The sequence below is a fragment of the Strongylocentrotus purpuratus genome, unplaced genomic scaffold, assembly GCF_000002235.5.
Source record: "Strongylocentrotus purpuratus isolate Spur 01 unplaced genomic scaffold, Spur_5.0 spur5_scaffold_2, whole genome shotgun sequence".
Taxonomy (NCBI): domain Eukaryota; kingdom Metazoa; phylum Echinodermata; class Echinoidea; order Camarodonta; family Strongylocentrotidae; genus Strongylocentrotus; species Strongylocentrotus purpuratus.
The window spans coordinates 2,113,275-2,135,709 of record NW_022145605.1 but is presented as its reverse complement, the minus strand read 5'-3'; the positions used below and the strand labels follow the sequence as shown (position 1 = coordinate 2,135,709).

Genomic DNA, 22,435 nt, shown 5'->3' with positions numbered 1-22,435 from the left:
TATAATGATGAGAGAGATGATTTAAGTCATACTTTTTTCAATGTGATTGGAGTAGACTTGAGGGTGGGGGGGGGGGGGTCCCCCTAAGATCTCGGCCGTTTCACAGCCGATCGCCGCGAAAATGTGCATGCATGTCAAGTGAAGTGTATAAAAAACTATGGTAATTTCAATTATTTGAAAAATTCACTCATTTGCATATTTATGGTAATTTATGCAACAAGGTCAGAGAATTCACATTTTTACCCATAAATCATATATAATTCATATTCAAGCGTTCTTTTTCACTACATATATTCGTTAGAATAATAATAATACGACAACAAAGTTGGAAGAGCCAGTTTATCCCTATGTTATCTCTTGTTTTGATAATTTGTATTTATTGTATTATATTGTTTTGTTGTTTATTTCATTTCTAACCACAATTCAACTATTTTGACCCCAAAACAAACACATTAACTTGAAAACAAGACCAAATAACCAATGTTTTTTCTTTTTTTAAAAGAATAAATGGTATTTCCATATGTTTGGTACATAAATCACAAAAGTGAGCGATTTTAGGGCTGACATGCAAAAGCAAAAGGTCACGTGACTCCGCAACTATACGTCCAATTTTCACAAAAAAAATGTTTCAAAAGATGCGTAAGACTCGAAAGAAAAAAGTCATGAAAGAAAAACTTTATATCTGCCGCGGTTCCGGAGTAGTCGCGAAATTACTAGAGAGCACTAATCTTTTTGGGGGGCCCTCGAAAATTTGAAAAATCGTACCCCCCCCCCTTAAGGGAGGGGGGGGGGGGCCTGTAATATAACCTACTTCTTTTTAAAAAAAAAAATGTTGTTTCTGTAAAGGTGATCTGTGTTTTAACAAGCTGTGCTTTTTTAACAGACCACCTCTTTTTTCCACATTTGTTAAAGTCTTTATAACTGTTTCATTGTTAATGTATTTATGCTAGTTTACGATGAACTTGTTACTACTGTTACTGAATGAAATGTTTTTTATGCAAGTGGAAAGAAATAAATAAATCTTGAAATCTTGAACTCTCCCAAAACGGTAAAATTAACGTGTTTTTCACAGGGCTGAGCCCTCAGAAGCTCAGGGGTATTAAACATCAAAATTAATGTCGGATGAGCATAATTTTATACCTTATTTGTGACAGTGGCAGGACACAATTTGGTGTTGGGTCCAGGGGGCGGAGCCCCCAGAAGGTCAGGAGTTTTGTACATTAAATTATTATTATTTTATACCTTATTTGTGACACAGGGGTCACGAATTGGCGTGGGGTCAAGGGGTGGAGCCCCCGGAAGCTCAGGGGTTTTGGGCAATAAATAACGGTCAGATGAGCATATTTTTATATCTATTTGTGACACTGGCAGGACAAATTGGTGTTGGATCCAAGGGGCGGAGCCCCAAGAAGGTGAGGGGTTTATACATCAAATTATCGTCAGATGAGCATATTTTTATATTTTTTATATTTGTGACACTGGCAGGGCACAAATTCTTCTTCCTCTTCTTTCTTTCCTTTTATCTTCTCTTTCCCTTTCCTCCTCTCTCTCTCTCTTTTATTTATTTTTGGCGGAGGGAGGAGGCAAGAGTCCTTCGCCCCCGTTTTCCTCTTTTCTTATTCTTTTTCCTCTTCTTTCTTTCCGTTTAGATTTTCTTTCCCTCTCCCTTCTCTCTCTCTCTCTCTTATTTATTTTTTTGGCGGGAGGGGGTGGGGAGGGAGGAGGGAAGAGCTCTTCGCCCTTCCCACGTTTCCCTCTTTCCTTCTTATTCCTCTTCTTTCTTTCCTTTTATATTTTCTTTCCCTCTCCTTCTCTCTCTCTCTCTCTCTCTCTCTCTCTCTTATTTTTTTGGCGGAGGGGAGGAGGAGGCAAGAGCCCTTCGCCCCCGTTTCCCTCTTTTCTTCTTCTCCTATTCTTTCTTTCCTTTTATCTTCTCTTTCCTTTCTTCTCTCTCTCTCTCATTTATTTTTTGGCGGGGGGGGGGGGGAGGAGGCAAAAGCCCTTCGCGCTCGTTTCCCTCTTTTCATTTTATTCTTCTTCCTCTTCTTTCTTTCCTTTTATAGTCTCTTTCCCTTCGCTTTCAAATCTCTCTCTCTCTCTCTCTCTCTCTCTTATTTATTTTTTGGCGGGGGGGGGGGGGGAGGGCAAGAGCCCTTCGCCCCCGTTTTCCTCTATTCTTCTTATTCTTTTTCCTCTTCTTCCTTTCTTTTAGATTTTCTTTCCCTCTCCCTTCTCTCTCTTATTTATTTTTTGGCGGGAGGGGGGGGGGGGTAGGTAAGAGCCTTTCGCCCATCCCCGTTTTCTCTTTCCTTCTTCCTCTTCTTTCTTTCCTTTTATATTTTCTTTCCCTTTCTCTTTCCCTTCTCTCTCTTCTCTTATTTATTTTTTGCGGGGGGGGGGATGAGGAGGAGGCAAGAGCCCTTCGCCCCCCCCCGTTTCCTCGTTTATTCTTATTCTTCTTTCTTCCTTTTATCTTCCTTTCCCTTTCCCTTTTTCCTTCTCTCTGTTCCCCCATCAACATAGTAATAACGAAAGAGACAACTCTGTAATCAAGACCATATCATTTTATTTAATACATTTTCGATATACTTAAATATTGGCAACTATTACCTTCTGTCCCAGATCCTCATTTTAAACGACTGATGCGAAAGACTAGTCGACGCACCCTTTCGATAAAAGCCCCCCCCCCCCCCCCCCCCCCCCCCGCTTTTATCGAAAGGGTGTGTTAAAAACGGTACTCCGCTCTCAACGCACCCTTTCGAGAAAAGCCCCCCATATTTTATCGAATGGGTGCGTTGAGCACACCACACCGCTCCGCACCGCACCGCACCCTTTCGATGAAAGCCCATTATTTTTGCCTTTTAACTGAACTGAATTTTTTAAAATGTACTTTCCATCCTGGTGACAGTGAAGTTTGTGGCCCTAACTAAGTCAACCATTTAAAAGTTTATTACCCCCCCCCCCCCCCCCCCCCCCCCCCCCCCCCCCACCCCCCCCCCCCCCCCCCCCCCCCAACACACACACATCCACAAACTCTGCATGACCTTTGTTCTACATTTTATCCGGCCCAATTAAGGATTATGTCGATATAGTAACGCATGCGCATTGTCTTTTTTTCATTGCGATAATATGCTAATAAGTGGAAAAGAGTCATGAATATTCCAAATTTTAATTTAATATTTTGCGCGCTACGCGCAGTCCAAAATCCCCATTTCGCTGGTGCACTAAAAATTTGTCGTCTCATAGGCTAATACATGAAAAGTGGAAGCAGTGTGCACTTTTGACCCTCCAAAATCTCCCCATGGCTAGACGGATGCAGAAGCGGAGTTGAACCCCCCTGCTACTAAGTATATATCTATGGTAGCGTATGAACATGAATAAACATGATTATATGACGTCATGATACGTCATCTGCATTGCTCAACTTGCGCTGTGCACTGCACTGCGGTTCAGTAGCTTTGTAGCAGTCATATGTATTTACTGAAATATGTTTCCTTGTCTAGAAGTTTAGTCATTGTTCTTAATCCAGCATTGCACAAGCCTATATATCCAAAAGATAATATGGAACTGTCAATGACTTCATAATTTGAATTTATAGAATTAATGATAGATATGACTATTGATATGTAACCCGTGGCATAGTGGCAGGGGAAACCACTTTTAAATTATTATGCCAGGGTTCAGGTAATAATAATTATCAAAGGATTGACTGGCTTTACTCACATAGACCACCACACATTCTCACGTCTTATGTGAGGTAAGTAGACTTTTAAATAATGGTCGATAGGAAGTATAATTATATTACTTAATACATGGTCCTTTAAAAAATATATAAGTATAACATTCATCATCATCAACAACAAATCAAACAGCAAAATATCAATCTCATTTTAAATCTACTCACGGTACCGCTACTTAAATCAAGCGAGGGGGTGCGCGCGAGAGCTCTCTAAAAGTTCAACAACGAACTGGATCCGATTCGAAGTGCGATCGTGGTTGTCGTCCTCTGGATGTCCATTTGCAACTCCTAGCTACGTCAGTCATGCTTCAGATGATTAGGCAATCCCACGAACACCGTCACTGCAACTTGTTGAATCAATGAAGTTCTGTCATTGACTTATAAAGTTTCGTTCAGCATTCTGTGGCCGTCAAGACCCCTTTATATCGACTAGCGAAGAACGATGCTCTGTATTCTGATTTAGAGTCTTCAGGCGCGGATCCAGGATTTTCCAATAGGGGGGGGGGGGGGGGGGGGGGGCCGTAAATTGAAAATTGCGCAGACCGTTTTTCCAAAGGTCAGAATATTAGAAGCAGGCGCGGATCCAGGGGGGGGGCCGAGCGTGCCTTGGCCCCCCCCCCCCCCCCCCCCGCAAAAAAAAAAAAAAAAAAAAAGGAGAGAGAGAGAAGGAAGAGAAGGGAAAGAGGAGGGAAAGGGAAAAAAAAAGAGGAAGAAGAAAAAGAAAAGAGGGAAGAAGGAGATCGGGGGGAAGGACTTGCCTCCCCCCCCCCCCCAATAAAAAAATATAAAGAGAAGGAAGGAAAGAGAAAGAAAAAAGATAAAGAGGAGAAAAGGGAAGGACAAAATAGGAAGAAGAAAAGAAAAGAAGGGGGATATCAATTGCAATTTTCCGCCAACAAGTTGTGGATCAAGGGGGGGGGGGGTAAAAGACCCTAGCCTCCCCCCGTCCCCGCTAAAAAAAAGAGAGAAGGAAGGAAAAGAGGAGAGCTAAAAGGGAACAAAAAGAGGAAGAAAAACGAAATGGGAGAAAAGAAGCGGAGATCAGTTGCGGTTATCCGCCAACAATGTGTGGAGCGTGTTGGGGACCAAATGACCGTTGTGTCCCTCCCCCCCCCCCCCCCAGCAAACCTAAAAGAGAGATAAGTAAGGGAAGGGAAAGTGAAAGAGGAGAGAAAGGGAAAGAAAAAAAAAGAGAATGAAGAAAGGTAGGGGATATCAGTTGCAATTTTCCCGCCAACAAGGTGTAGATCGGAGGGGGGGGGGGGGGGGCACTGGCATACTGATAAGGGGGGGGGGGGTTGGAGAAATAGAATTCAAACGTGGTTTATTTATAATTCCATAACGGTGGTTAACAAATAATGCTGAAATGAGATAATTTTCCTCACTTCATGCGTTTGTTGGAAAATGACAAATTCCTAAATTTACAGCCAGGCAAGAAAATGCTTCTTGAGATGCCTACATATCAGGGCCCGCGGAACGGCGGGGATCGGGATCCTCGAGCCCCTCCCCACACTTTCTTTGAAAAAGTATATTAAAGAGAAATAGAAAGAAAGAGAGTGAGAAAGAAGAAATAGTTAACTGCCAGTGTCACATTATAATGGGGTATCAAAATATGCTCATCTGACCATGATTAAAATTAATGCCCCTGGATTCCACCTAGGGCCCTAAGGCGGGCCCTTAGATGTTCATATGACGGTCATTTAATGCCTAAAACCCCTGATCTGGGGGCTCTGCCCCCTGGACCCCATGCCAAATAGTGTCCAGCTAGTGTCACAAAAATAAGGTATCAAAATTGCTCATCTGACCGTAATTAAACGCCTAAAACCCCTGAGCTTCTAGGGGCTCTGCCCCCTGACCCAACAAGAGCCCTTAGGCGGGCCCCTCGATACTCATCTGACCGTAATTGAGTGCCTAAAACCTTGAGATTCCGGGGCTCCGCCCCCTGAACCCCAAGCCAATTAATGACCTGCCATTGTAACAATTAGGTATCAAAATAATGCTCATCTGACCGTAATTAAATGCCTAAACTCCTGAACTTCCGGGGCTCTGCCCCCTGGACCCCGTCTAGGGCGCTAAGGCGGACCCCTGAATGCTAATCTGACCGTAAATTAAAACCTTAAACCCCTGAGCTTCCGGGGCGGACAAGGTATCAACATATGTTCATCTGACAGCAGGCGCGTAGCCAGGGGGGCGGTGGGGGTGGTCCCCCAATAAACGCCGGCCAAAAAAGAGAGGAGTGTAAAGGAAGAGGACGTAGGAAGAAAAGGGAATAGACAAAGAACATACTTAAATTCAGACAAGGATTAAGAGTCGAGAACGGTACAACGAATCGTCTTCTTTCTCTAATGAATTAATGAAACGTCAAAGCTTCCGCGCTACGCGCGGGGAGGGCAGGGGGAACTTAATTCATACGAGGATAATTTTCGGGAACGGTACAACGAATCGTCTTATTTCTATAATAATTAATGAAACGTCGAAGCTTCCGCGCTTCGCGTGGGAGGGGGGAAACTGAATTAAGACAAGGATTAAAAGTCATAACGGTACGACAAATCTTCCTCTTTCTCTAATGATTTAATGAAAAGTAAAAGCTTCCGCGCTTCGCGCGGGTGGGGAAACTAAATTATTTTCGAGAGCGGAACAACGAATCGTCTTCATTCTCTAAAAATTTAATGAAACGTCGAAGGGGGGGGGGGGGGGGGACTGAATTTAGACAAGGATTAAGAGTCGAGAACGGTACACACGAATCGTCTTCTTTCTTTAATGATTTAATGAAACGTAAAAGCTTCCGCGCCTCGCGTGGGAGGGGGGAAACTGAATTTAGACAAGGAGTAAAAGTCATAACGGTACAACGAATCGTCTTATTTCGCTAATGATTTAATGAAAACGTAAAAGCTTTATTCAGACGAGGATTATTTTCGAGAACGGTACAACGAATCGTCTTCTTTCTCTAATGATTTAATGAAACGTACAAGCTTCCGCGCTTCGCGCGGGAGGGAGGAGGGGAAAACTGAATTCAGATGAGGATTAAGAGTCGAAAAACGGTACAACGAATCGTCTTCTTTCTCTAATGATTTAATGAAACGTAAAAGCTTCCGAGCTTTGCGCGGGAGAGGGGATGAATTAAGACGAGGATAAGAGAAAAAAAACTGTACAACGAATCGTACGGAGCCCGGGAAGGGACATGGTAAAAATATTTATATCATTAAAACGAGATACTATCTCATTAAAACGAGATACTATCTCATTAAAACGAGATACTACTCATTAAAACGAGATACTATCTCGTTTTAACGAGATAAAATATTTTACCATGTCCCTTCCCGGGCTCCGTAGAATCGTCTCTTTTTCTAATGATTAATGAAACGTAAAAACTTCCGCGCTTCGCGCGGGAGGGGATAAACTATTTTCAGACGAGTAGGCACGTACGGAAGGGGGGAGGGGTTAGGGGGTTGACCCTCCCCCCTTCAGTTTTTTATGTGTTTTTGGAGCAACCCCCCCCCCCTTTCTGTGATTTTTTTTTTTTTTTAATTTGAAAAGTTTTTTTCAGCCAATGGCTGACCTAAAAAATGGTGACCTCACCCCCCCCCCCAACGGAACAAAATGTCAAATTTTCAAATTTCGAGACCAAAAACAAAAAAGTGTCCTCTTCCCCCCCCCCCCCCCCCCCCCCCCACCCCCCCCCCCCGCTTATTTAGCGGCTGGCTGAGTCGTTACGATTTTTTTTCGGACAAAAAAAAAAGTGGGCCCCCCCCTAAGAAATCCTGGATCCGCGCCTGATTAGAAGCACCATACCGGTACAATTTTTGACATTTAATCGGGGGGGGGGGGCTATAGCCTCCAGCCCGTGGAAGCTTTGACCTTACATTAATTATTAGAGAAAGAAGACGATTTGTTGTACCATTCTCGACTCGTATTCCTTGTCTGAATTCAGTTTTCCCCTCCCACGCAAAGCGCGGAAGCTTTTACCTTTTATAGTTTAATGAAATTATTAGAGAAAAAAGATGATTTGTTATTCCATTATCGACTCTTAATCCTTCTCTGAATTCAGTTTTTCCCCTCCTGTGGAAAGCGCAGAAGCTGAACGTTTCATTAAATTATTAGAGAAAGAAGACTCTTCGTTGTACCGTTCTCGAATCTTAATCCTTGTATGAATTCAGTTTCCCCCCTCTCGCGCGAAGCGCGGAAATGTTGAAGTTTCATTAAATTATTAGAGAAAGAAGATGATTCATTTTACCATTTTACCATTCTCGACTCCCAATCTTTGTCTGAATTCTGTTGCCCCCTCCCCCCTGCCGAACGATGCGCGGAAGCTTTGACATTTCATTCAATTATTAGAGAAAGAAGACGATTCGTTGTACCGTTCTCGACTTGTCAGAATTTTCGAAAATGTTTCATTGTCTGCTCCTTTTTCGTCCTTTGTCCTCTTACTGCCCCTACCGCCCCTGGCCACGCGCCTGCTTTAAAGGGAAAATGAAACAATCATGATTGTGATAGCACACAATAAGGTTAGTAGAAATGAAAGTTTTGTGTTATCGGGCGAGGACCGGGGCGTAGCGACCAGCGAGATTTTGCAATGTTGAATGCTGAAATTATGCATTCTAGAAAATCCCTAAGCCCAATATGTACGTTCTTTCCGCTATATTCCTTTCTAGCTATATTTCTAAATTTCCTGGGGGACGTGTCCCCTATCGGGCCCAGGATTGCCGCCCCTGTCTATGATTACTACCAACATGAGTTCAAATACAAGCACAAGCGAGTTGTTATGAGCTGAATCCAAATGAATGGCAACATAAGAGTTGTGAAGCGACCCTATCGTTAATTTAAAATTTGACTGTTGAGTATATAACTTCTATTTAAAAGAAAACCAAAATATTTTGCCCCTTTCAAATTTCTCTCTAAAGATTGATGAACGCAGGGGCTGTTCTTAACATTTAACTTTGAATCCGCGGCTCGAAATTGTATGCGGCCGGCCCGGCCCCCCCCCCCTCTATTCAATAACGTTTGCCAAGCCTTCTGGAATGACCCCAAATCTCCCGATTACAGTTTTCCCTTATTCGTCGTTACTGTTACTTAGCTCCTTTTCCTTGTCTTTCCCCCTTTCTCACCGACTTTTCTTCCCCCCCCCCCCCACCTACTCAGTGTTATCTAGAGTACGCACATGTATGTTCCCTCTCTTTGAAAGCACCCATCTATCTCCGGTGTGTAAAGTCAGTACGGGCCGGATTTTTGTGTATTACGGGCCGGACTTTGTTGCATGAAAAGTAACTCTTTATCGGAAATTTGGGAACATAAATTCGGTCCCTCTGACCCCGGAGTGGGAGGGAGGGGGGGGGGGGGGGGGGGGGCTTCTTCTTTATCTTTCTGTCTCTTTTCTTTTCTCTTCTTTTTTCCTGTCTTTTTTCCTTTCTTTTCTCTTCTCTTTTTTTTCTCCTCTTCTCCTTTCTTTTTTCTCTTCTTTCTTCCTCTTTTTTTTTTTTTTTTTGCGCTGCCAATAGGGGGGGGGGGGGGGCCGCGGCCGTTTCGGCCCCCCCTGGATCCGCCACTGTCTATAGAGGGCACATGCACGGTTCACCGTCAGTTTATTCAGGGAGGTGAGACTAATATTTGAAGATATGGTATAAATCGTAGTATTAGTTTTACAAGTGATTTTTAATGTTTCCTATGTTAAAGTGATCTAGTACCTTTGATATATCCCCATCACTTACTTTGAGACAATAACTTGTAAACATGTTGATTTCAGAATTTGCATTTTCCAATCGTTATTGTCAGCAAAGGAGATTTAAGAGGGGTAAGAGTGTGCCCAGCATGATGCTAGAAAAAGTGGTCAGATTGACCCCCATCGATCAACCACGATGTGGTCATATGGTAACTTATGGCCCAAAATGGCATTCGTATTACACTGTCGCTCATAAAGGTGGAATATTTTAGTTTTTACCCTAATTTAATGAATTATTTTAAAAATTATTTAAAAATAATAGATATAGATAATAGTATACATTCTCAGATTTTATTGAATAATAACTTGCCAATGTGTGTTTTGAGGAACGGCTAAAACATGTGTATGCTACTATGCTTATTAACTAGGGGACCTACGTTCTCAAGTCATAAATGACAGTAATGAGGATTAATGCCCCACAAAAGGGCACTAATATAGCATATCGACACGGTTTTGATCCTGGGGCTCACAGTTACGAGGCCATTGTTTTGTCACTGAACCATGACTATACGCAGCGGGGGCTAGGGTAGGGGGCAGTTTCCATAAATAAAAAAAAAACACAGAAAATGCAATAAATTTTCAATAGTTTATTGCATTTTACCCCGATCCCCAACATAAAAAAATACTCTGGACGGCCATGCATTATGGCTCAAGGCATGGGCACACATAATTTTTTTTTATGTTAGGCACCGGGGTCAAATTCAATAAATTATTGAAAATTTAATGCATTTTCTGCGGTTTTTTTAATTTATGGAAACTGCCCCCTACCCTAGCCCCGGTGCGTACAGTCATGGTTCAGTGACAAAGCAATGGCCTCGTAACTGTGAGCCCCAGGATCAAAACCGTGTCGATGTGCTATATTAGTGCCCTTTTGTGGGGCATTAATCTCATTACTGTCATTTATGACTTAAGGGCATAGGTCCCTAGTTGATAAGCATAGTAGGATACACATGCTTTAGCAGTCACGCAAAACACACATTGGCAAATTATTAATCAATAAAATCTGAGAATGTATACTATTATCTAGATCTATTATTTTTAAATTATTTTTAAAATAATTCCATAAATTGGAATTTAAAAAAAATATTCCACCTTTATGAGCGACAGTGTATATTTTTGACCATAATCCGGCGAAATATTCAGTCAGAAGTGGGTGCATGGGTTTCGACATCAATATGTGGGCTGGTTGGTGGACCTATATTATGTCACCTATACCATGCAGAACATAGCATTACATGAACTACACAGTTCACACCACATTTGGCCACATTTACCCATTGTCATTTTTTGATGATGCACTCGATTTCAATAACAAACTCGAAATTTCAGTAAGCATGGAGGAATTCGATTGGCCTCAAATCAAGCAAGATTTGCCATGATGGGAAAGGGATTCAGGTAAATCACTTTATGCTGATTCCAATGTCTTAATGACCTAACTCTTAAAGTTGGTTATTTTGGACACTTTTTGGCAAATAAATTGTCATTTGTGTCACTCAGAACTAATATAGGCTTCATGCACACCAAACTATTATATAGAAATAGGTGCTGATTCCAGATTAAATCCACCCCATTAAATTAATTTTGCACCATTTTGACCAGGCACTCCCGTCATTTGCCCACTTTGACCAAAATTGGCCATTAATGTGATTAACCTCTGTAACAAACTCAAATGTGTTGTTCGTAATGTAATTAATCAGAATTCATAGTGGGGAAGATTATTTTTAAAAACAATAAGCACCCTTGGTAAAATATTGCACTGCATCCACAAATATACCACTCTTATATAATCTATACTCATGCCGCTCTGGTCATATTGGTCACTTTTTGTCCAAACATGACCATCGAATCATTTTTTTAAAGAGGAGGAGGGGAGGGCAACATTAGTTCGAAATTTTATTCAGAGTCAATGAATATTGATGGACAGGTTTTGATCGGCACCCGAATTCTATGTAAATTAAGCGGGTGCTGATTCAAACACAATCAATCGTATTTGATAAATTTACACCGTTTTGGCCACTATTGTTTGTTTTTTCCACTTTAACCTAAAAAGATCATTCGTATCAATTTGGTGCAATATCCGATCGAAATTTCAAAAAGCTTAAGAATTGATGATGGTTTAAAAAGCTTACTCCGTGTTCGGTATAGTACGCTGATGGTTTAAAAAAAAATGTATTGGTCACCAGTGTGTATAGGATGTACAGAGGGGGCAAGGGCCACGGACGACATTTGAGAGGGGAATAAAGGAAGAAAAACATTAATATAATACCCCATTAAATATGCATTGTAAATCAAATCAGAAATTACTTTATTCGAGGGTTGAATTTTTCGAAAGCTCTGTCACTTTGTTCCTTTGACCGTGTACGTTGCCCCAAGATCTTGTAATTTCGCGACCGCCATATAGGTTATGAAATTAATGCCGATTTTAAGAGGTTCACAATTAAAATAAAGGAAACTTAATTGTTACTTTTGCCAGGCGCGGATACAGGGGGTGGGGCGAGTGGGCCTTGGCCCCTCCCCCTTCCACCCGCAAAAGAGAGAAAGAAAGAGAGAGAGAGAGAGAGCATGGGTGTCGATCCGGGGGGGGGGGGGGGGGGGGGATATATCCCCCCCCCCAATATTTCAAGTGGGTGGGGGGGGGGGGGGGGGTGGCCTGTACAATCATCCCCCAATAATTAACCTTAAAAAAAAATTAAAAAAAAATAATGATGAGAGCCCGATAAGAGTAGTTAATGGATATTACTTGCAAGATGACCGTCAATATACACATTTTGTTATCTCATTTTCATAATACATACATATATACGAAGTAAATGAGACAACCGTATATATGAGACAAGAATAAATTGAAGTCTCGTTCATACGGCTTCATCAGGAATTTATGAATTTATTCACTTTGTTCAATCAACAGCATCATAGAAATGCAGTGCGCCAGATGCAAAGACGCAGCGTTAAAAAGCAACGAGCTAAATGTTAAGCGCGAAGCGCAAAAGTAGCAATCTGCAACATCAGACAATCCTGGACAGTGTAAACATAAATGAACTCTGTGACAAATTCGTGATGAGATCGGAGACAAGGAGAAAGATTTTCGGACATTAGTATGACTTATAAGATAGTTCACTAGTTGTTATGTTGTTTCCGTTCACCCTTTAAAAAAAATCACTCATTTTATTTCCTGATATTTCCTTTAAAAAATTCATTTTTGGAGAATTATTATTATGTCACAACTTATTTATGTTTTATTGAAAAGCTGATGTAGGCCTATGTCACTGGCGTATTTCATATTAATGTTCGTGATATCACATGATTTTCAACAAAATTCGCGTTTCTCCATTTCTGTTGCAAACTGACATATTACCAATTGGTAATATGTCAGTTTGCAACAGCCAGGAAGAAATAGCCAGGAAGAGCATATCGATTTTATATAGTCACTAATGGGCCTAAATAGTGGCCGTTAACACTAACAGTACTATACAATTCCTTTCCAGAAGCTATTGCGACAAGCACTGCCGGGGAATAACATGCTACCATCCACTCGGGCTGTGCATGCAAAGATTTGCGAACGAACGTTCCATACATCATGTGGGGAAACTGAAATCAGACAAGGATTAATATAGAGAACAGTACAACAAATCGTCTTCTTTCTCTAATAATTTAGTGAAACGGCAAAGCTTCCGCGCTTTGCGCGGTAGGGGGGCAACTGAATTCAGACTAGGATTAAGAGTTATAATTAAATGAAACGTCAAAGAACACGATACAACGAATCATCTTCTTTTTCTAATAATTTAATGAAACGTGAAAGCTTCCGCGCCACGCGGGGGATGGGCGAAAGTGATTTCAGACGTGGATTAAGAGTAATAAACAAATGAAACGTCAAAGCTTCCGCGCTTCGCGCGGGAGGGGAAAAACTGAATTCAGACAAGGACACGATACAACTAATCGTCTTCCTTTTCTAATAATTTATTGAAACGCCAAAGCTTCCGCGCTTCGCGCGGGAGCGAATTACACTCAGACAAGGACACGGTACAACGAATCGTCTTCCTTCTCTAATAATTTATTGAAACGTCAAAGCTTCCGCGCTTCGAGCGGGAGGGCAGGGGCGAATTGCACTCAAACAAGGACACGGTACAACGAATCGTCTTCCTTCTCTAATATTTTAATGAAACGATAAAGCTTCCGCGCTTAGCGCTGGATGGGCGAAAATGAATACAGACAAGGATTAAGAGTAATAATTTATTGAAACGTCAAAGCTTCCGCGCGGGAGGGCGGGAGCGAATTGCACTCAGACATGGACACGATACAACGAATCGTTTTCCTTCTCTAATAATTTAATGAAACGTCAAAGCTTCCGCGCGCGGGAGGGGGGAAACTGAATTCAGATAAGGATTAACAGTCGAGAATAGTACATCGAAACGTCTTCTTTCTTTAATAATCTAATGAAACATCAGAGCTTCCGCGCTATGCGCCGAGGAAGGGGAGCTTGATTCAAACATTAAGGATTAAGAGTCGAGAATGGTACATGAAATCGTCTTCTTTCTTCAATAATATAATCTAATAAAACGTCAGAGCTTCCGCGCAACGCGCGGAGGAAGGGGAACTTGATACAAACAAGGATTAAGAGTCGAGAACGGTCCAACGAATCGTCTTCTTTCCCTAATAAGTTAATGAAACGTCAAAGCTTCAGCTCTTCGCGGGGGAGGGCCCTCCCTGCACCCAACCCCCTAGGGAGCGCGCTTTGCGCGCTCTGTAACTCTCCTGGCTACGCCCTTGGGGAGGGGTGCAACCTGCCACACGCTTCTACCTCTTGATTGCTTTGATCCATTGCCGAAAATATTTTGGCACCTATCATCCCCCCAACCACGGATACAAATCGACACCCTTGCTCCCCCCACTCACTTTCAACCACATTTTTAATCACTTTATTTCCCATTTAACTCCTTCATTAAACCTCGAAACGCCCCCAAATACTTGGGGGCGGGGCCTGGATCACGAGTATACTAGTAGTGAGTTGGTTGAAGAACGAAGCCACGTACAAAAGTATAATCGATTACAACAGTTGTGGGGCCGATATTCATAGAATAAAGGTTTTAAACCGGGGTTTTAAATAAAATATTCACTTCTACTTTCAAAAAGACTGGCCCATTTGCTTTAAAAAAATTGTAGAGAGTTATTATAATGTAATTTCTAGAAAAAATGTCTACCACATGATTTACCGAGTTGCTTCCTTTTATCAAATATACACGTAAAACAATATGAGGACAGACTGTGCGGATAGCAAACCGCACGGATCGTCCCTCGGACGATCCGTGCCTCGGATCCGTGCGAGCAGAAAATGTCCGACGGACAAACGAAACTGGTAGGACAAACGGCGCGGTCACACCGGCCCTAGGGGTAACTTTCCAGGGTATGTCCTCGGGGGGGGGGGGGGGGGGGGGGGGTGATTGTCAATTTGTCAAGGGGATAATTCCCGGTGGGGTCACTCCCCTGCAAAGAGTGACACGTATGACCGTTACCACCAATGCATATAACCCCTTTTGCGGTCAATTTCAAGGACATTTTGTGAAATTTAACCCCCTTTTTTACGTCAAAACAAGGACAAAATCGTACTTTGGAATACCCTTATTTATAAGATTGTATTAGGACACTTTCGCAAATTTACCCCTATTTTACCATATTTCAAGGACAAGACTCGGCTCCGATAATTTTCTTCCCGGTTTTCTCTTTTCCCTCCCGGTTTTCTCTTTCCCTTTTCCTGACCCTATTTATCAATTTCGGGGACACCTGTGCACCCCTATTTTCTTTATTTCGAGTAATATTTTGTCCGCGGACATTGCTTGAAATTGACCCCTTTTTCCGCGATTTTGGTAACGATCATGCGGTCCGGAAGTCACATTGAGTGACCCCACCGGGGGATAATTGTCCTAGAACCCCACCCACACTCACCATTTTTCATTCAAGATTGATGTTGTGGTTTTCAGTAATGTGAACGCGCTTTTCAGGACTAGCGCGCGCTTTCCGGTCGTACTACTGTGTACTGTCGATTCTGCATGCATGCATGCATTGTACACAATGCCGCGCCAGTGCAGTAGAAGCAATCTTGTTTATCCACGTTACAGGTGACTGTTGATATTGCTGACACAATTCTGTTGTGAACTTTATTCTTTGTGATCATGTAGAACAGCATATAATTAATTACCTAAAATGGGAGGTAAACATTCTCGGAGCCAACGTAGGCAATCATCTGCTTCGCAATCTCAACGTTCGGTATGTATTTATGTTCATTTCTTTTGTGACTCATGCTTGAATCGAGCACCGAGTTTGGTAACCTCGCCCTCGCTAGGCTAGCCCGGTAGTGCTGTTGACGTTCCGTTGACCACCCGAGCCAGGTAGGCTCGTACTACGGTTTTACTAAGCGCCGCTGACATCTACTCTGGCCCTCAGCAAAGCCCACTTCTAGCTTCTTGAGCTCAACTAGGCTATGGAGTATGAATATTCCTATGGAACAGCACGTCATACTTATCATGATACTCTTTCCTTTTATTCAAGAAGTCTAGTCTTTACTTTAGTCTAGGTCTACTTAAAATTAAAATGAACTCAGTGAGAGTGAGATTGAGGAGGAGACAAGGGATAGAAATGGTTATGAAATTTGTCCCAGACTTCCGAGTCATATTTGTTTACAAATCTTTTTGATAACATTTCTTTTGCAATGGGAAGCAACATTCAACATTGCTGTATTAATTTATTATAGGCTGTGTTCATTAGTTTATTATAGGCTGTGTTCATTAGTTTTGTATTAAATATATGATATCCCATACATACCCCAACCAGGTCCAGGCCGAGTATACGGCGTTTGCAAGAATCTTCAGTATTGAAGGAGGCAGATTATCTTAAAGAAGAAGAAGAAATGATATTTCTGGGTAGAGCTGCATAGTGCATGGTGTGTTAACACCTTTTCAAAACAAGAATATGATGGAAATGCATACTGCTGTGTATGATTCCAGTGAAAAAGTGAAAATGTGAATGAAACACTATTGACTCATGAAAGTAAGATGATGGTGGCATCATACTATTATTTAAATTTATGAGGTGTATTTATTTATATATTTTAATTAGGAAATTGAAAATGACTCAATGTTTGAGAGTCTGACAGCTTTGAATAGAATAATGTATGTTTGGAGCCAGAACGGTATTATATGTATAGTTGAACACAGAGTTAGTGCCCTTTTGGCTCCAGAGAGAACATACTGTCTGTGATAATTTGTGATTGTTTTGACATACTGCGTGTGCACTTTTTTGAAATACAAATCCAACAATTCTCACATTTCTGTTCAAATGAGCAACTAGCAAGTTTCCATATTTATATCCTCTCTAATCTGACCACCTGTGTCATGCATTCAAATGAATATGTGTTCGTGTGTGTGTACCCAGATGTATTACCAGGTTTAGTATTGCCCAATAGCAATGTGACCTGCATGGTGAGAAATTGACAAGTAGTGTCGCTCATCATACTCATAGTCATGTAGAAGGGATTTTTCTTTAAAAAAAGATAAATTTATATACAGTATGTACAATACCTAATGGGATGCCAAATACATTTGTGTTAAGTATGGATTGAAAAATACCACCTTAAGAAGTTTCATGCTTACCTGGTAAAGCCTATCATTACAGGAGTTTCACCTGCTAATCCAGATGATTAGACTTTCTCTATACAACGTACAAGAGTAGCTCTTGTAGGTCTTCCCATTTGTTCATCATGTGTGCATACATATCTCTTAAAGGGATCCGGTTTAAATACTTTGTTGTAGATCCTTTAAAAAAAATCCTTGATTTAGCTCATGCTGCAATGATAATTATAAACCTTTAGGTCAGTCAGGAGCCCCATGACTTTTACAAGCCGATCGCCTGTCTGATTATCAAGATATTTATGATTGAAAATCGAAATAAAATTTTGCGTTTGCCAAACGGTTTTCGTAACACTACAGTCTACCTGTATTGGAGAAAACGAGTATGGTAAAACCGGTCACTCAAAGGTTTTTAATTTTTTGAGGCACTTCTTGGTCATTTTGAAGCGCAATTTTTTTAGGGCTTCAATGTGACACCATATATTGAGAACACGTAGGACCGTGCATCTCAGATTTAACATTGTTAAACGATCCTTTTAATGTGTAAGATTAATATAAGCCTTGTTCATGGTCAACCTGAGGTTCTTAACCACCTCAAAAAAAATAAAAAAAATAAAAGATGAACGGTGCAGTAAAACAAAACAAGATATATACATGTATGTAGTGTCTGTATAACACACAGATAATTATTTGTAGAGCCTTTCTTGCAGGAAGCTACTTTTTTCTCCCCCATGTGCCATAATACTCTAAATTTACAATTACCGGTACTACTCTTCTTGAGAGATTGATATCAGTCCATTTAACATTTCCAGAAAGAAACATTTATATTATTCCCAAGAACTCTTGAATATTGAATGAAACATGAGGACTACAGGTGACTTGAATTGAATTTTAATTGTCAATTATATAGAGAGTGGAAGTACCTGGAAGTACCTCTGCGTATTGTATGCCTGTAATTTGTAGCAAGTACCATGCAATACTACACCTTAATGGAAAAGCTTTTTCTCTCTATTTGAAAAACGGGTTCACTTGCAGGGCTGTAATTTTACCTGACATCTTTGCTACAATTGACAGGGGATTGCAGAATTTGTTCAATTTTCTATACCTTTTACAATTATTTGTGTTTGATGTCAGTATGCATTATAATATAAAGGTTTATGAAAAAGGAAATTGGCTTTAGGGCATACAACTGTGATCTTATCCCTGATAGGAAGGGTTGAGCATATTTATGAGTGGAGCTTTACAGTTTTTTCAATCCTGGAAAAAATGTAAATCCACCATTAGCAGTGTGCATTAGAGAGTTCATGCTGTGTCTAGTTAAAGAAACTGCATACATTGTAACAGTACCGTGTTTCAGTATGTTTGTGGAAAAAAGTGTTGGGGGGGGGGTGGGGGGATGAAAGTCTTGTTGTTCCACCCACTTTTAAAGGGGATTATATGTAGGAGTGTAATTACAATGCTTCAAAAAGTAGGAGGTGTCTTACATGTACCTGTAGGTGCATAAATGCCAATTTAAGTTCTGTTCTCTTTAAAATAACATTTAAAAAGACTTCCCCCACTATGTATGTCTATGGAACTACTGTAACAAGTGTACAATTTGTTCAGGATCATGGCATTGTTAATATCAGAATACAGCTTGACAATTAATAAGCCAAACAGTAAACTTGTTTGTATCACTCTATTGTAATTTTAATAAAAGATGCATATCCGGATAACAATTAAATAATGCATGAGAAATCAGGTACCGGTAAGCTGTTTATACTTCCTTTTGACCATTATAGTCGTTCCAATTTCACAGTTCATTAGGTGTGTTTCCTATTTAATCATTTTTAACCTTATCAATTATGATGGATATTTACTTTGATTAAAAGAAGATGACAAATTACATTCATGGATATTGAAATGCGGTGCCTGCAATTATGATTTTTTTTCTTCAGCAGACTCGGGATGTTGAGAAAAGAGAATATTTTGCAAATAAAGTATTTTTCATTGAGATGCCTCTTGTGCAGTACATTATTGTATAATTTTGTGACTCCAAGTTCTCCATGGCCTGACCTGTGTAATATACACCTGTTTATGTAGTTTATTTCTTCTGATAGTCACCCTCACATACAATCACATGTAAGAAACAGTAACATCTGCTACTAGTTTTCCCACTAATTTTCATTCAGTCAAATCAGGTGCACGTTATAATTAGGGAGAGAGTTACTCGCGGTGTCTTGCTGTGTTTACATTGTAGTAACAAACTTGATAGATTTCTACTGTACGTGGATGTAGGAAACAGGAGTAAGTGTCGGCTTCCAGACTGGATATCCTTCTATAAGACTAAATCACTCACAGTTCTACTTCCATCAGAATTGATTTGTTTGAAGTAAAACTAAACAAATACACTTGATTTCATAGTAATTTGGATACAAATTTAACTTGATATATAGGGTACTACTACTACTTCTACTACGACTACTACTACTACTAACCCTCCTTTTCAAATAGTTCTACTATTACATCTTCTAACTTTGTATTGCTTATAATATGCAGTTCATGTAACTACTGCCTTATCCAGAGTTTTACTTATATTTCTCAATTAATTTCATTATACTTTAATAAATAATAATAATAATACATAAGATTTATAAGGCGCCAAATCCACTTGACAGTCAAATGCTCAAGGCGCAGCTTGTGCAAAAGATGAAATACGTACATGATACATTTATACAGAGTGCAATAAGAAAGGTACATACATGAAAGGTTATGGTAATCAATTATAACTTAGCTAAATTAAACAGATATTTCTTAAGATTGTTTAATCTCTACTTTTATATTTTCCCCTAAATAATAATTGTCAGAATGTCAGTATAATTCTCCTTCCTGGACATGTAGCTCTCACCCATTCTCTGTTTTATGAAACCCTTCACTTTTGCTATAACTTCCAATATTGACTTTAAAAAAATAACAAGTGCATTTGTCTTTGCCCTCTCCACCCATACTTATTGATAGTGCTGTATTCTTTCCAAATGACCGACCCAGTTGTACAGTTGACTGATCCGCTGCACATGTAGAATCAATTTCCTTTCCTGCCTCATTGATTTAAATTGAGAAGCCGGAATTGTCGCATCGAGTTGGATGGACCATTGCTAGATCAATTGAAAAGAGTGTCTACTAGACAAATCTTCCTAGTTGGAATGAATTAGATGGCAAATATATGTGCATGTTTATCTAGTGCATTCTATATACTGTAAATTACATGTTATTGTGAGGACGGTACAAGTGAACCTGCATACCTGCTGTTTAAAAAAAAAAAAAAAAAAATTTGAAGCAAAAGAAAAGATCCCTTTACCAATGTATTCACATTCATCAATGTTTCTAAATCCCAGAACTCCTGATTACTTATTATTTTAAGACACTTCTATTTATGATCTCTGCAAGCACAGATGAGAGTTTCCTTTAATTTAGTTGTTGCTATGTCAGGGAAGGAATATACAAGCCTTAAGTTATTGGCTGTCAAAAGCAAATAATGTGTCTCGGACATGATTCATCTGCAAATGAATCTATTTTCACAGTAGTAACTTTTGAGTTGTGACAGGAAGCACAGGTTTCGCAACAACATTCATGTTAGATCACAGAGATCAATATCATTCTGAATACTGTCAATTTTATGAATCATTTTGGATTATACCTTAATAGGTGTCAGACGAATGTTTCAATGTAATATGTTCTGTGCAGTTTCATTCAAATGACTTAGAATTGAGAACGATTGAATCTTACAACTTTTGATGATAATTTTCTTTGAAATATTAATTAAAAATTTACTACACCTAATTCCAGGTCATTTTCTGTCACTTGGGAAACACTGCAGGTAGATAGTTTCCATGTTAACAAAAGATAATTGACTCCAAATGCAATCCCCTTGTTTTTTCCTCTGTCTTGCAGATCCCAAGCCGGAGTTCTAGTGACCACAGCTTCCAGAGGATATGGTCGCGGACATCCAGGAGAAGAAGGAGTGTAGTCTCGCTCACAGACCCTTACCTGGCGTCAAGGACCACCTGGCCGGTGCCTCAGAGTGAGGCTATGTTCTTACCCGAGTATGAAGTGAATCCACGCAGCGCTGAACAGGAATATAAGGTAAGAGAATAGTGCATCTGATTTATTTTATCATGGTGAAACCCACTAAAGCCTGATGGCTGTTCTTCAGAACGTCCATAAGAATGGCTGATTGTAACGTAAGGATTAAAATCTTTTCACTATTAAAGTTGAGTATGACCTGCTGCAAATGGGATTGAAAGGGTTAAGGTACAATCTTTATATAGAGAAACAGTCAAGCAGGACTGGAAACGAGTGAAGTCCATTAATGCCATTGCAGCAACCTCTTGGGCAACATACAATTTTCACCTTCTCTGGCCGTTATGACATTTGACAAATCTTCCAAAATAAATGTCAAGATATTTTCAAGCTAAAACTTTATGGAGCTCATATTAAATGTACACTAAAATTTACTTTGTCATCCTACATGTATGTGATTTTTCAAGTGGCTGGTAATGCAAAGTTCAAGTTAGAAAGTTGAGAGAGTCTACAGTGTAGATTTATAATCCATAACATGAAGCTCTCAGGGTTTGAATATGACAAGTACATGTACATGTATAAGAATGCCTAGAACAGAAACTTGGGAGCGTTGAAAATTACCTCTGCAAGGAGGACCTAATAATCCCAAGTTTATTGGCGATCAAGAAGTTGGTCAGTAAACATGGTAGTCAATGAATCCCAGAATTCATGATTTGGGAAGAAAGTGATGAGGGTCTGATAGAGAATATCTGAAAGGACCACATTTCTTCTAGTACCCTACAGCTCAAGTTAAAGATTATGAGCAGAAATTCCTAGACAGGAGGCACACCCAAAAAACACCAGACGGGTGGAACCTAATCTAATTTCACATACCCATAAAGGTACGATGCACATTCATGTACAACTTTCATACACTTGTAGCACGCAGGAAGGCGTCTATTTCTTATGTTTGTAATTGAAGGAATCCTGTTGATATTAAACTGTGTAAAGTAATCAGTTACAATCTAAGCAGGCAAGAAATGTTGTCCTACTCCAATGCAGCCTTGGGAACTGTGTATTGGATCTTTATTTCGTTACCATTCTGAACCCAACTAGAAAATAAAATATAATGTAATATCAACAGCTTTATATTAATCTCACATACTGTACACCTGTATATAATGAGTTTATATGAGTGTGTTACTTAAATAAATATACTTTAGATTAAGTCTTGAATAGAAGAAGGATAACCGAGCAGAAATACTGTAAATGCAGCAATTGGGAAGAAATAGCAAATTTAGACTGCCTAATTATACCCAATCT

General features: G+C 40.2%; 1 protein-coding gene and 1 long non-coding RNA gene across 2 annotated transcripts in view; one reads left to right on the top strand and one right to left on the bottom strand.

The window, feature by feature from the left end:
• Positions 1 to 15,384: 15,384 nt before the first annotated feature.
• LOC585317 (ribosomal protein S6 kinase-related protein) overlaps positions 15,385 to 22,435 on the top strand; it is an 86,588-nt gene continuing 79,537 nt past the window's right edge. Inside the window, exons 1-2 of the mRNA XM_030991413.1 lie at positions 15,385 to 15,716; positions 21,005 to 21,196. Coding sequence (XP_030847273.1) covers positions 15,654 to 15,716; positions 21,005 to 21,196 — 255 coding nt within the window. The 5' untranslated portion in view covers positions 15,385 to 15,653. The remainder of the gene's footprint in view (positions 15,717 to 21,004; positions 21,197 to 22,435) is intronic.
• The window catches only part of LOC115926589, a 30,105-nt gene continuing 28,153 nt past the window's right edge, over positions 20,484 to 22,435 (bottom strand). The window contains exon 2 of the long non-coding RNA XR_004065143.1: positions 20,484 to 21,179. This is a non-coding gene — a long non-coding RNA (uncharacterized LOC115926589). The remainder of the gene's footprint in view (positions 21,180 to 22,435) is intronic.